This window comes from Pimephales promelas, chromosome 15, assembly GCF_988280905.1.
Source record: "Pimephales promelas chromosome 15, fPimPro1.hap1.1, whole genome shotgun sequence".
NCBI classification, from domain to species: domain Eukaryota; kingdom Metazoa; phylum Chordata; class Actinopteri; order Cypriniformes; family Leuciscidae; genus Pimephales; species Pimephales promelas.
In genome coordinates this window covers 1,621,366-1,635,999 of record NC_142783.1, presented here as the reverse complement: position 1 = coordinate 1,635,999, position 14,634 = coordinate 1,621,366, and the positions used below count along the sequence as shown (strand labels likewise).

The following is a 14,634-nucleotide window of genomic DNA, read 5'->3' as shown; positions in this document are numbered from 1 at the left end:
GCAAGGCGAGCATTTGAGCTTATAAAACTTAAACTGTGTTATTTATTTATTAAATGAGCGATCGTTTCGCTTGATATTCATCGTCTGGAATCGTTTAAAGCCCTCTGAACAGTTTGCACTGAAACTGTCTTTTGGACCATTGAAGTCCATTATATGGAATGTTTTCATCAAAAACCTTAATTTCTTTTCGACTGAAGAAAGAAAGACATGGACATCTTGGATGACATGGGGGTGAGTAAATTATCAGCAAAAGTTTTTTTTAAAAGTGAACTACTCCTTTAAGTTTTTACTTTATTATTGAGACACTTTATTGTTGACCACCACAAACTTTATATTTATTGTATTCACATTGTAAAAACAAACAATAAGAATAAAGTGTCTTATTTGTCAATATTTGTGTTTTTCATTGGTTTTTAGTGTTTTGTTCAGTGTTTTAATTTATAACATTATACCTGAGAAAGTTTTAGAAAAGGGAAGTTAAACTTTAACCTGAAGAAATCCTGATGTTGTTCTTTGAACCAAAGGTGATCATAAACTCCTCCCTCTTACAACACTCACCAGGAAGAGACTGAGTTATTTCTCTTTTCTGTCATGATGACTCTCTTCTCTCTCGACAAAAGCAATAAAGAAGCAGCAATCAGTGGAGAATGAAGACAAACACTTTCAAGAAGGATTTGTGAGACATTTGTTTCTGAACAGAGAGCAGATCGTTGTGATTTATTTTTAAACCCGTCGTTCAGAAAGTGAAAGTAAAGTTTGTGTTGCTGGAGCTCAAACTGTGGAAATGGCTTCACTAAACGTGTCTGCAGAAGAGCTTTCTTGCCCCGTGTGCTGTGACATCTTCAAGGCTCCTGTTGTTTTATCCTGTAGTCACAGTGTCTGTAAAGAGTGTCTTCAACAGTTCTGGAGAACCAAGAAAACTCAGGAGTGTCCCGTCTGCAGGAGAAGATCCTCAAAAGAAGAACCTCCATATAATCTGACACTGAAAAACTTGTGCGAGTCAATCCAGAAGGAGAGAAATGAGACTCGTTCATCAGGATCTGAGGAGATCTGCAGTTTACACAGTGAGAAACTCAAACTCTTCTGTCTGGAGGACAAACAGCCGGTGTGTTTAGTGTGTATTACTTCACAGAAACACGACAATCATAAAGTCAGACCCATCAGTGAAGTGGTTTCATCATATAAGGTAAGACAAATATCTCTTGTTTTACATGTAAATGAAACTGAAAGTGACATGAAGAGAGTAACGCACACACTCCACACACACACACACACACACACACACACACACACACACACACACCCGGAGCAGTGCAGCACATGCGTGCGTGTGTGTGTGTCGGTGAGGTTAAAGGAGAGCAGGCTGTGGACCAAAGCACTGTGGGGCAAGAGGGGGGACTCAAAATGTTCAAAACGTTTTTTTTGTTTGCATTTATATTATTTAACTACTTGCACAACTATATTAAAGGGACACTTCACTTCACACATCACCCATGGTTTATTCCCTTATTTTCCCCTGAGATGGGAGAAATAAGGATTTAAGTGTTTAACTTCCTGCTTATCGTGACATAAAAATCGTCATTTTGCGTCATAATAAGCAGGAAGTCACATTTCATTGAAAAGTGTAGAGACTACAAAGATTAGCTCATTATTGTTCCTGGGTGTTGGACCCACTCACGCTACAAGCCTATTACAGATCAGTGGGCGGGACTTCACTTGCAGAAACTGAAATCAATATCCGCCATCTTGTTTGGAAGCTAAGCTAACAAGCACTGTGGAGATACGAAGTTATGACAATGACGGAAGAAACTAAACACAGGGTTGCCAACTCTCACGCATCTGGCGTGACACTCACGCATTCAGCCTCAATCTCACGGTCTCACGCTCAACAAAGAAATCTCACGCTAAATTAGAAATTCTTCTGTGCTGTATTTTTTTTTTTGTATTACTATAATCAAGTTCAGGCTCTTAACTACTGATTGGACCACTGCATTTTATCACGCAGAGAAAAATCGCGGAAAAGGATGACACTGACACCGACAGACAGAGAAGTTTACTCTTTGGCGCTTTTAAAAATGTGACGGATCGCAGTAGCGCGTCAGTTCAAACAGCACGTGATACAGTTGCCTAGGCTACAACACCCACAGGGCACGAGCAAAATACTGTATCTGGTAATCTCCCGCTTTATATTAACAAACTGTCAACACGGGCTTTTGTGATGCACAGAGAGACGCTGCGCTGCCTATGACTTTGGCGTAGGGCGAGGGCGTGAGGTGTTTGAAAGCAGCTTTTGACGCGTTTTAATATTACTATTGTAATTTTCCTATACAATAGTGTAAGTAAAAGATGCTTTTGAAATATTCATTTTCATTTATACAGTACATTTATTGGCTAGGCCTATATGGATTTTACGTAATAGGAATAATTATATAAATCATTATTACATTATTATAATAATCGTTTGGCATCCTAAAACAGAGGATTATATCATAACTAAAAAGATGTTTGATCCCTATAATGTCCAGGTACAAGTCGAGGCTTTTCCTTTGTTCAATGTCACAGTTCATGGGTTGAAGCCAGTTAAAGCTCTTAATTTTGAGCTCTCAAAGTGCACCAGATTGATGCATTTAACCTTAAAATGTACAAAATTTTTCAGAGGTCTCAACATAGTTGTACAAAATCATATGGGAAAGAACAATAATTTATCAACTTTACTCCAACAACAAATTATGTTTAAATCAGTAAAACTGTTACCCTATTTCGCCTACAAGACATTGTGCCCAGGGGAAATTGTGCCCTACAAGACATTGTGACCTCCCCCCCAAAAAAAAAAATGTCACTCCAAGGAAAACTCACAAGTTGGCAACCCTGTAAACATGATGTGGAAGAAGAGGATTTTGAAATTCTGCTGCTCAAATCTGATGTTGGTGGCTATCTTTACGAGCCGCAGTATAGTTTAGAGCAGCTGAGGCTGATGGAGGAACCGGAGGCGGCTGCCTGTCGCGATCGAGGAGCCCGGACTGGCTCGAGCTGAAGCGGACGAGTTGTACTCTCGCTGTGAACTACGAACCCAGATACAGTCCGTCTGCTGCAGAGAATTTCAACGATGGCAATTTCTCCTGGAGGAAATCTCTGAATCAGACGAGCACACGGACGTTTGTGTTGTGATAGTTTCGCCTGACTAAACATCCAGGTATCATGCAGTAATTCACCATACAGAAATAAATACAAACGAGGAGTTATTCACTATTAATATGCCAATGTAACGTGAACAGGGTTTGTTGTTGTGGGAAGAAGGAGGCAGGAACCTTTTAATGGTAAAATGAACAAATACAAAACGAAAGTATAAGCCAGCAGAGCAGCCCCTGATTGACGACTGCTGTAACGTTACACACAACAGAAACAAAACACAACATGAAATCAGGCCTGTTTCTCCCTCGATCTGCTGTAGTCACTCCTCATTTTATGCTTTTGCTCCGCATGTGAGTGTCTCACAGGTGTCTTTCATCATCACTGACGCCACCTGCCTCGCGCCGTCCTCTCACATCCTTCGCCCTCGATCGTCCTGCTCGCCACTGCCAACTAACTAGAAGTTTTGTGTGAAATGAATTTCAAACTCTGGTGACAGCTAACGTTAGCCTTGTAGACGGAAGAATGATTTCTCTGTTTGCGCTGTTCCGGATTAGTGGGCTTGCTGAGCTGTGCAGCATTGTGGGAGTTGTTGTCTTACATACAAATGCACTCCTTCGTTATTTTCTGTCTTTTCTCGGTCAAGAGGGCACCAAATTAAAAAAATATTTTATATTTCGACTACATATATGATCCACTTTCAATAAAGATTAATGTTGAAATGGGTGAAATATGCTCCGTTAAGTATACATCATTATAATATTTATAATACACATATTTTATTGATATTTTAGGGGGGCAACCCTTAGGAGCAATTTCCGCCAATGCATATAATATAACGCCAGCCAAAGGATGACAGAAAAAAAAGATGCTACGTTAATTGAAATATATAGCTCACAAGTGGGTTGAAATTTGTATGTGTTGATTGTGCGAGTAGGATGGGTTTCTGGGCAAGATCTGGCAACTGGGCAACTTTGGAATAATTTATTGATGAGATTTAAAGGCGCATCAATCTTCTAAACAGTAAAATGTAACAAACTCAACACAGTGAAACAGAACATAACAGCCTTTAAATCTCCTTTATAAATGCTTTACAGGGCATGAATAGTTCTCACTTTAGATGAGCTCACACACATTAACTGACTGCTAAATGCTGTAAAAACTACCTGTATTTACTACATTTACTTAAACTTTCTAAGTGTAAACTGCTTATTAATCTATATTAATGCTTTCTGAATGATAAATTAACTGTTTACTCATGCTTAACTAATGATTATTAACATGTAGTTATTATAAAGTGTTACCAGAGAGGCTTCTAATGGGCTATAATTTTGTCCGTTGAAATCTATGGGGTCGCTCGATGTGTCCATTTATTTTCCAGTCTATGGGTGGGATATGGGTGTGAAATACGGGAGTGCTGACAGGTGTGCATGAAAGGGAGTTTTGAGGAATCATCCAGCGCTGCGTCTCCAGACTCGGGTAAACTCTGCCTTTGTTCCAAACCCGTCCTTCGGTGGGCCAGAAAACCCTGACCGTTGGCCCTGAGGAAGCCCTGACGAGGCCCGGTCAAACCCCGGAAGTGACAGTGGAAACACGACTGGCCCTGGCACACATACTTTTGAAAGCTGGTCTAAACAGAAACCTGGTCTAAAGAAAAAGCTGGTATACAGAGCCTCTGATTGGTTTATTGCATGTTATGCCCAAAACACACCCATTACTCATTAAGAGAATAGTGACGACCCTTTTAGATCATGCGCCGGGAGCTCCGACCATTTTTCCTGTCTTTAAACTAGTAAAAGTGGACTCGCTTTAGACCGTGCGCTTAGATCCTTAAAATACCCATACTCACACACACACACACACTCACCTTATTATCCAAAGAAAACCCAAGAATCAATGTTTTACCACAGGTTTATTTTGGATTATTTCTGAATCAATTCAGTATGAGATGTACACAAAAATGTACTGTAAGAAATCAGGATGAGGGCTCATACTTTTTCGCTGTATTATATGATCATATCACTGTATTGTCTTCTCTTCGCTGTAATCTTGTGTTTCATGTTTTTTGTCCAATTCTAGGAGGAGTTCAATACAGCACTGAAGTCCTTACAAGAGAAACTGAAACACAATGAAAAAATGAAAGTAGAGTTTGAGAAAACAGTTCAACACATCAAGGTGAGGAAACAGAATCAAGAGTCATGTATAGTATCACCGTATACAGTTATGATTTACAAACCCGATTCCAAAAAAGTTGGGACACTGTACAAATTGTGAGTAAAAAAAGAATGGAATAATTTTGAAATCTCATAAACTTATATTTTATTCACAATAGAATATAAATGACATATCAAATGTTGAAAGTGAGACATTTTGAATTGCCATGCCAAATATTGGCTCCTTTTGGATTTCATGAGAGCTACAAATTCCAAAAAAGTTGAGACAGGTAGCAATAAGAGGCCAGAAAAGTTAAATGTACATATAAAGAACAGCTGGAGGACCAATTTGCAACTTATTAGGTCAATTGGCAACATGATTGGGTATAAAAAGAGCCTCTCAGAGTGGCAGTGTCTCTCAGAAGTCAAGATGGGCAGAGGATCACCAATTCCCCCAATGCTGAGGCAAAAAATAGTGGAGCAATATCAGAAAGGAGTTTCTCAGAGAAAAATTGCAAAGAGTTTGACGTTATCATCATCTACAGTGCATAATATCATCCAAAGATTCAGAGAATCTGCATCTGGAACAATCTCTGTGCATAAGGGTCAAGGCCAGAAACCCATACTGAATGCCCGTGATCTTCGGGCCCTTAGACGGCACTGCATCACACACAGGAATGCTACTGTAATGGAAATCACAACATGGGCTCAATAATACTTCCAGAAAACATTGTCAGTGAACACAATCCACCGTGCCATTCACCGTTGCCGGCTAAAACTCTATAGGTCAAAAAAGAAGCCATATCTAAACGGGAACCAGAAGCGCAGGCGTTTTCTCTGGGCCAAGGCTCATTTAAAGTGGACTCTAGCAAAGTGGAAAACTGTTCTGTGGTCAGACGAATCAAAATTTGAAGTTCTTTTTGAAAAACTGGGACGCCATGTCATCCGGACTAAAGAGGACAAGGACAACCCAAGTTGTTATCAGCGCTCAGTTCAGAAGCCTGCATCTCTGATGGTTGCATGAGTGCGTGTGGCATGGGCAGCTTACACATCTGGAAAGGCACCATCAATGCTGAAAGGTATATCCAAGTTCTAGAACAACATATGCTCCCATCCAGACATCGTCTCTTTCAGGGAAGACCTTGTATTTTCCAAAAAGACAATGCCAAACCACATACTGCATCAATTACAACATCATGGATCCGGGTACTGAAATGGCCAGCCTGCAGTCCAGATCTTTCACCCATAGAAAACATTTGGCGCATCATAAAGAGGAAGATGAAACAAAGAAGACCTAAGACAGTTGAGCAGCTAGAAGCCTTTATTAGACAAGAATAGGACAACATTCCTATTCCTAAACTTGAGCAACTTGTCTCCTCAGTCCCCAGACGTTTGCAGACTGTTATTAAAATAATAATAATTAATAATTTGTTACATTTATATAGCGCTTTTCTGGACACTCAAAGCGCTTTACATAGAAGGGGGGGGGTCACCTCAACCACCACCAATGTGCAGCTCCACCTGGATGATGCGACGGCAGCCATATTGCGCCAGAACGCTCACCACACACCAGCTTACTGGTGGAGAGGAGACAGTGATGAAGCCAATTGGTGTATATGGGGATGATTAGGAGGCCATGATGGACAGAGGCCACTGGGCAAATTTGGCCAGGATGCCGGGGTTACACCGCTACTCTTTCGAAAGACATCCTGGGATTTTTTATGACCACAGAGAGTCAGGACCTCGGTTTAACGTCTCATCCGAAGGACGGTGCTCTTTTGACAGTATAGTGTTCCCATCACTTTACTGGGGCGTTAGGACCCACACAGACCACAGGGTGAGCTCCCCCTGCTGGCCACACTAACACCTCTACCAGCAGCAACCTGGTTTTCCCAGAAGGTCTCCCATCCAGGTACTAACCAGGCTCAGCCCTGCTTAGCTTTAATGGGCAACCAGTCTTGGGCTACAGGGTGATATGGCTGCTGGCAAGAAGAGGGGATGCCACACAGTGGTAAAAATGGCCTTGTCCCAACTTTTTTGAGATGTGTTGATGCCATGAAATTTAAAATCAACTTATGTTTCCCTTAAAATTATGCATTTTCTCAGTTTAAACATTTGATATGTTGTATTCTAAATATAATATTGAAATTTGAAACTTCCACATCATTGCATTCTGTTTTTATTCACAATTTGTACAGTGTCCCAACTTTTATGGAATTCGGTTTGTAATATAATGGATTCCAGTTGATTATTTCTGTAAATAACGAGCATCAATCTGCTTCTGGATCCATTATATGTCAGGATCGAGTGTTGATTGAGATGATTGAAGTGAATGTGATGTGATTTCAGGCTCAAGCTGAGCACACAGAGCATCAGATTAAACTGCAGTTTGAGAAGCTTCATCGGTTTCTCCGAGATGAAGAAGAAGCTACAGTCACTGCACTGAGGGAGGAAGAGGAGCAGAAGCAGCAGATGATGAAGGAGAAGCTGGAGGAGATGAACACACACATCTCAGCTCTTTCACACACACTCAAAGACATGGAGGAGATGATGAATGCCAATGACGTCTGCTTTCTGAAGGTCTGATTTCAGATCATTGGTTGATTGATTGAGTTCTTGATGATAATGGTGTGTTTGTTCTGCAGGAGTTTCCAGTCTCAATGGAAAGGTGAGTGATCTGCTCCTGTCTCTGGTCTCTCTGGTTTTGATCCAAAGCCACTGCAGTTCTGACTCCTGAATGTTCTTCCAGAGTCCAGAGCTCACGGCCGGATCCACAGATGGCGTCTGGAGCTTTGATTCATGTGCCACAATACTTGGGCAACCTGCCGTTCAGAGTCTGGAAGAAGATGGAGGACCTCGTCCAAAACAGTGAGTCTGACGGCGGAGATCTGAGTTGGAGATAGAGAGAGAGAGAGATAATCAATCAATCAACTTTATTCCAGACACAAAGGTCCATAGAGACAACACAGTACAGATATTTAAATAAATAACAATACAAACAGTTAAAAAAAAATGATGTTGAAGAGGCATCATTTATAAAACACATAGAGGCTTCGAGTCCAATGTTTCCAAAAGAAAGATGTATACCTTGTGTCACTCTTAGAAACATCAGCTATGGACACAATGATCATATTTTTAGACCCCGTCAGTCTGCACATGAATCTTTACATACAATTTCTTAAAACAGCGTTAAAAGTGGGCACATTGTTAGTCACAAACATTTCACTGGCATAGGAATTTTTGGCACAATCCTCAGCGCATCATTATAAGCTAAAAGCCGTTATAAGCCGTTAAGTTTTTTCATTTTAGACTCACTAAAATTACACAAATTTTATTGTTATTTAAATTTCCTAAAGTATCAGTTTCTCTTGATGGACACAAATGGCTGAATCCCATATTTAATGTTTGTAGTTGATGCAGTTAAACGCTGATGATAAAACGAGTGTGAAACTAATAACAGCACTGACAGTGATCAGAGGAAAATGAGTTTGATCAACAGGATGAGTGTTATAATTCATAATAATCTGTGTTGGGTTCACTGTTGATCATTAGATGAAGATCAGAATTAAAGCATGTGTTGATTGTGTCTCATCAGCTCCTGTGATTCTGGATCCAAACACTGCGAATCCACATCTCATCCTGTCTGATGATCTGACCAGTGTGAGACTCAGAGGGTCCATACAAACCCTTCCTGATAATCCAGAGAGATTTGACTGGTATTCCTGTGTTCTGGGTTCAGAGGGTTTTAACTCAGGAACACACTGCTGGGATGTGGACGTTAAAGAGAGTTTATGCTGGACTCTCGGAGTAACTTCAGCATCAGCCCAGAGGAAGAGATGGGCTTTCTTCAGCACTGATGTCTGGAGTGTGTCGTACAGATATATAGGACCTGGTTTTTGTGTTGAACAGAAGCTTGATCGTGTGAGAGTGAATCTGGACTGTGATGGAGGAACGGTGTCGTTCTCTGATCCTGTAACTAACACACATCTACACACATTCACAACCACCTTCACTCACCACACAATCTTTCCATTCTTCTGTAATTTTAGTTCTTCTTCCTCTCTGAGGATCTTACCGGTCAACACTCAGTAAAGTGACTCCTGTAGATCTGGATCTTCCTGCTTTCATCATGTTTCCAATATTTACTCCATATCTCATGAGTAAGAGTGCTGTAGATCTGAGTATCAGTAAGGCTGCTGTGATTGGGCCGTGATGATCACATGACTGATATCCAGCACCACAGCAACACACACACACTCTCATGTTGCTTTAACAGATCAATAAACAAATTTTCACATTATTATATAATATTTTTTTCTATAAACTGAGCCTAATTCGACACAATGAATAATAGTTTATTTCAGTTTAAATGATCATTTTCTCAATTAAGTACATTGATGTAAAATAAATGATAAACATTATAGGAAGATGACGTTTATATTTCTCAACCGATTTCAGTGATTCATGATTTATGTGGATTATGAAAAAGGTTCAGTCTGAAATTATTAGGACTCTCGCTGGTTTAGAGCTTGACATTTTTTAATGGTTAATTATTAATGAGGAATTGTGAAAACTCAAGCATGTCAAGCTAAGTTTTGTTTTGTTTTTCTGGGTTAATAATTGTAGAGATGTCCCTAATGTAATATAATTTAATGTACATGAAATATGTATATTGTGGAAATGGCTTTTTGTGTATTAAACACAGTCATATTAGCTTTTTCTCTTGTTCCTTTAGCGTTCTGTCTTCAATCTCGTCATAGGACGGATGTCACATGGCAATTTAAATGATGTGAAGATAATCTGCAGCTCAAAACCTTATTTATCTTAAGGCTCTTTTCATGTTTATAATTTATTTCTATAATTTTCCTTCTAACCTTATGCGTGCAGTTTAACAAGAGTTTGTTTTATTATTCAACCATAGAGATAAATGTCTTTATAGAAATTTTAGAGCTGCAGTCAGTGTGTGTGTGTGTGTGTGTGTGTGTGTGTTTACTACGAGGTGTGATTTGTGCACACACTTCTACTACGCAATCGTCATGCCGATCGTGACGTACCCTGCCGTGACCAATGGCGTGTGATAACGTAGGCGTGGATAAACGCCTGGATAACTATGGAACGGCAAAAGGGTCAAATTTTGCCACTAACCGTTACCTGCGGCGCTTCTGTCTGACAAAGACGGCGTAAAAAGCGGCGTTTTGTATGCTATAATATTATAACCAGCCCCACCATTTTCTTCAAAGTTCAGCCCATCAAAAGAAGTAGATGGAAAGACATATGTAGTAGATTGTCGATCCGTCTTAAGCAGATGTACTCAACAGGCGGCCCGCCGCATCCAGCCCATCGGCATTCATTTTATGGCCCGCGTCATGCAAAAGATGAATGCACGTTTTTGAGCTCTAAGGTTGCAGAAATATTAGGCAGGCTATACCGCGCACACTTTGGATACTCCGTGATTTATTCATAAAAAAAAAAAATCATCGTCATTGTGATGTGTGTGGAATGTTTAATGGGACTTATATGGGCTAAATAGAGGAATGAATTGAGTCTCCGCAACGGCGATTGAAGTGCGCGCGCGACTGCACTAGCCATGCGTCTTACAGCAGCGGCAACAATCGCTCAGCTTTTAAAAACATTTTAGCGCTAGATCTCTTATTTAAGAGCGAACTAAATTAATGCTCTGCTAGTTAACTGGAGATGTTTTATTTGTATTAGGTACACCCGTGCCTCAATTTTTCCAAAAGTGTGCCGGGTACAAAATTGCTAATGACAAAATCGCCTTGTGTTTAACAGCTGATTCTGGTGACGTTAGAGCTGATCCGCGCATCTCTACTCTGCAATGTGTAATTGGCTGATGGTCCTCTTAACAGCATGAAAAACAAAACATGTAGATTCAAATTGTCAATGGGTTATTAACAGAAAGTAAGCAAAAAGCGCTCCGATTACAATGACGAGCTGTCATCACGTCAACGAGTTCATGGCACTCTTGCAAAACCTCCAGTTACCGGTGTTGTGCCGAATTTCGACCCCCGCCAAATTATTACCCCCCTAGTATTGGTAGGTTTAGGATTAGTTGTGGGGGAGGGGTTAAGATTAGGGGCGGGGTTGGGATTAGGCAATCAGGTACTGACTTCAACGAGGGGGGTAATAATTTGGCAGGGGGTCGAAATTAGGCACAACACCGGCAGTTTAGTTCGGAACGGGGCACGTCTCGCATGAAAAAATGATCACGTGAAAGCTGCTATTGAGCGAATTCTGACTAACTTAAAAGTTAGATGTAGGCTACTGGACTAGTCGGCCTAGTATTAGTAGGAGGCTATGATTAATAACTTTGTAAAGCCACCCTGAGTATAAAACATGTCATTTAAATGTCATTATTTTATTTTCATTTTATTATTATTCTTTTTTTTTATGTTCCATAGACTAGCAGGACTCACCTTTCAGAGAGGTTTTTAATGTATGAGTATTACCTTTTTAAATTTTTTGTTGCATTAATATTGCTAGAAAACTGTTGATCCACTTGATTGTTCCAGATATTTTATTTTCACGTTCAGTATTAGCTTACTTTAAATAGGACTAGCAAAAAGACTTGCAAGACTTATAAGGTAATTAACTGCATTTCAAAATAAGTAAAAACTGTAAATATTGTCATAAATAAAGTCTTCACATTTTATGTGGTTTAAATGTGAGTACCCCTGGTCTTAAGGGTTCTGTTTTTCTAATGTTGTTAGGACTAGTGTTTGGACTGTTATCGTGCCATATTTTTATTTCTTCATTGGGGACGTGGATCCCCCTTTTTCCTTTATCATATGTGGGTATATAGTATGATTTTAGCCTCTGTTTACAGTCATGTCTACATTAGATTACCCAGTAAACTTACTACTTTCAGTAGGGCATTGGTCTGTGTGGTCAAGATCTGACCGTATTTATCTCCGCTTCGTTTCTTTTGTATTTGTATTTTATTTTAAAACCTAAACACATTTATTTAAAGAATAACACCGGCGTTGGGTGTTTATAAGCTGTGTTGTGTTTAGCTGTGATAAAGCTTGAAATGTCCACCAACGAAAAAAATCATATCGAAAGCAAATACGTGTGGAATAGCCAACCATCTGATTATGTAATCCTGTCCATATGAAAGGCACATCTACTTTACAGCGATGTGAATATATATTTGCAGCCTACGCTGATTTAGAAAAGACTAGTTTATTAATAAACAATTAAAATGCTTTGTTTTTTAAGAGGCTTAAGAGTTTCTTTAGCAGAGGAGAAAATGGCAGAGAGATGGTGAGGGAGAAGAAATGTCCTGCAATAGATGACAGTGAGTTAATAAGACGCTATAGACAAGATCGTGCAGTGATCATGTTTGTGACTGATCTTATTAGAGACACGCTAATATCTCCAACACAGCGCAATGCCATAACGCCAGAAATGAAAATGATTACTACATTAAGATATTTGGCAAATGGGAAAATGCAATAAAGCAGCAGTGATTTGGATCTGTCACAACCTTCTGTAAGCAGTGATCACGCAAACATAGACCTTATTCAGAGCAGCGCCATGACAGGTATGAAAGTGAGGCTGTGAGGGATAGACTTACCGTGTTTCCAGTGGCATCCGCTGTAAAAAGCTGAATAAAGCGGCTAGATTACTTACAATTTTCCACAGCTTACATTGTCGGCAGTTTTTTGTCAACTGACATTTCTTTGAAAGATATTTTTCCAGTGTTTCATAAGCAGAACAAACCGAAAACACATTAAATAACAGTACAGCCCATTGAAGAGATGCATGACTATCCCTCACAGCCTCGCTTTCATTCTCATTAAAAATCAAAGATGGCGCTGCCGTGAATAAGGCGTATTACAGCACTTTCAGAAGCTCTTATTATGTCGCAGTTCTTATGTCCCACCTTGCAGGCTCAAAAAACTGCATTTATAGCAGGCTTCCCTGGTGCGCACAAGCAGGGGAATGAACCGTTAATAATTTGCGCTATAAGCTCCCATGTCTGCTTCTTGCTCCGTGCCGTGACACCCGGCCCAATTTCTTTCTTTAATGGTGGTCTAGTGTTCATCCACTAACTGGTCTAACAGCAAACACTGTTCTTCTGTCCAGTTGGGCTTTCTCATCTTTCTCGTTTTTTATTCCATGTTGGATAAATTAAAACCAACACTCAAACCACTACTTAAATAAACAGCAATCAGTGTAATTGGAAAAAGTGGAACAATTTTTATCATTCTAAGCCAATCAAATACCTTATAGGAAATTAACAGCATGGTAAAAAAAAAGGATATATATATATATATATATATATTACGGTGTACATTACAAATTGCGGTGTACATTTCTGTAAATATAGTGTACTTCCGTGTAGGTATAAGGGAACAATATGTTAAGTTTGGGGTAATAAAGGGGTAACAAACAGATATACAACCTACAAATAACTTTGTAAGTACACTGAAAGTACACTTCCGTGTAGGTATAAGGGAACAACATTGTTTTGCTCATCGAATTAACGTTGAACCAACGTCAGACGCGTCATTCTTTCAAAACTAACGGAAAATCAACTTGAAATCAACGCGTTTGTTTCAACGTTATGAAAGCAAACCAATTTTCGATTTTCATTTAGCTTTGAAGAATGCCGCGTCTGACGTTGGTTCAACGTTAATTCGATGAGCAAAATCAACATTGTTTCGATGTCATGAGAGACGTCGTTTCCACGTTGATTCAATGTCAGTTTGCTGTCTGGGTGGGCACTTCAGTTTCACGTGAGTGAAAGAGAGGGAGGAGATCTAACCAAAGGGGGTAATCCATCGACCGGAAGTTGAAGCCTCGGGGGAGCTGCCATCTTGTTGCAGAACTTTTTACTTTTCCCATTGACTCCCATTCATTTTGGCGTGACTTTGACAGCGAATAACTTGACATCTGAGGTGTTTGAAGACCCCATGATCAGGCCCCGGCCCGTGTCCAAGTGGCATTTTACTGCCCCCACTGCTCTTCCCTCTTTAACCAGAGCCATCTGGATGCCTTTTCTGCTGCCTCCATGTTGTTGCCTATGGCTCTTCTTTGATTAGCACCTTTAATACCCAGCGTACCATAGGCCTTGCTCAGGGAGTACCTAGCAAATCCCCTACTGCCCACCTCTACTTGCATACACCTGGTCCTCTATCTGGACAATCCTCCGACAATCCTCCACCAGTTCTTGGTATTTCTCCCTTTTTCTCTCTTGAGCTTCCTCCATCATCTCCTCCCAGGGCACAGTCAGCTCTAAGAATATCAGCTCTTTGGTGACCTCAGAGACCAAGAGGATGTCAGGTCTCAAATTGGACTGGGTGATGTGTGATGGAATTTTCAGCTGCCT

At 40.1% G+C, this 14,634-nt stretch overlaps 1 protein-coding gene across 1 annotated transcript; it reads left to right on the top strand.

Moving 5' to 3' along the window:
* The first annotated feature begins 499 nt into the window (after positions 1-499).
* LOC120468287 (E3 ubiquitin-protein ligase TRIM35-like) lies at positions 500-10,081 on the top strand. The gene is made up of 6 exons (XM_089120015.1): positions 500-1,186; positions 5,209-5,304; positions 7,632-7,862; positions 7,928-7,950; positions 8,032-8,150; positions 8,878-10,081. Exons 1-6 carry the CDS (start codon positions 785-787, stop codon positions 9,372-9,374), a joined length of 1,368 nt encoding a protein of 455 aa, XP_088976141.1. The 5' UTR covers positions 500-784; the 3' UTR covers positions 9,375-10,081.
* Positions 10,082-14,634: the final 4,553 nt, after the last annotated feature.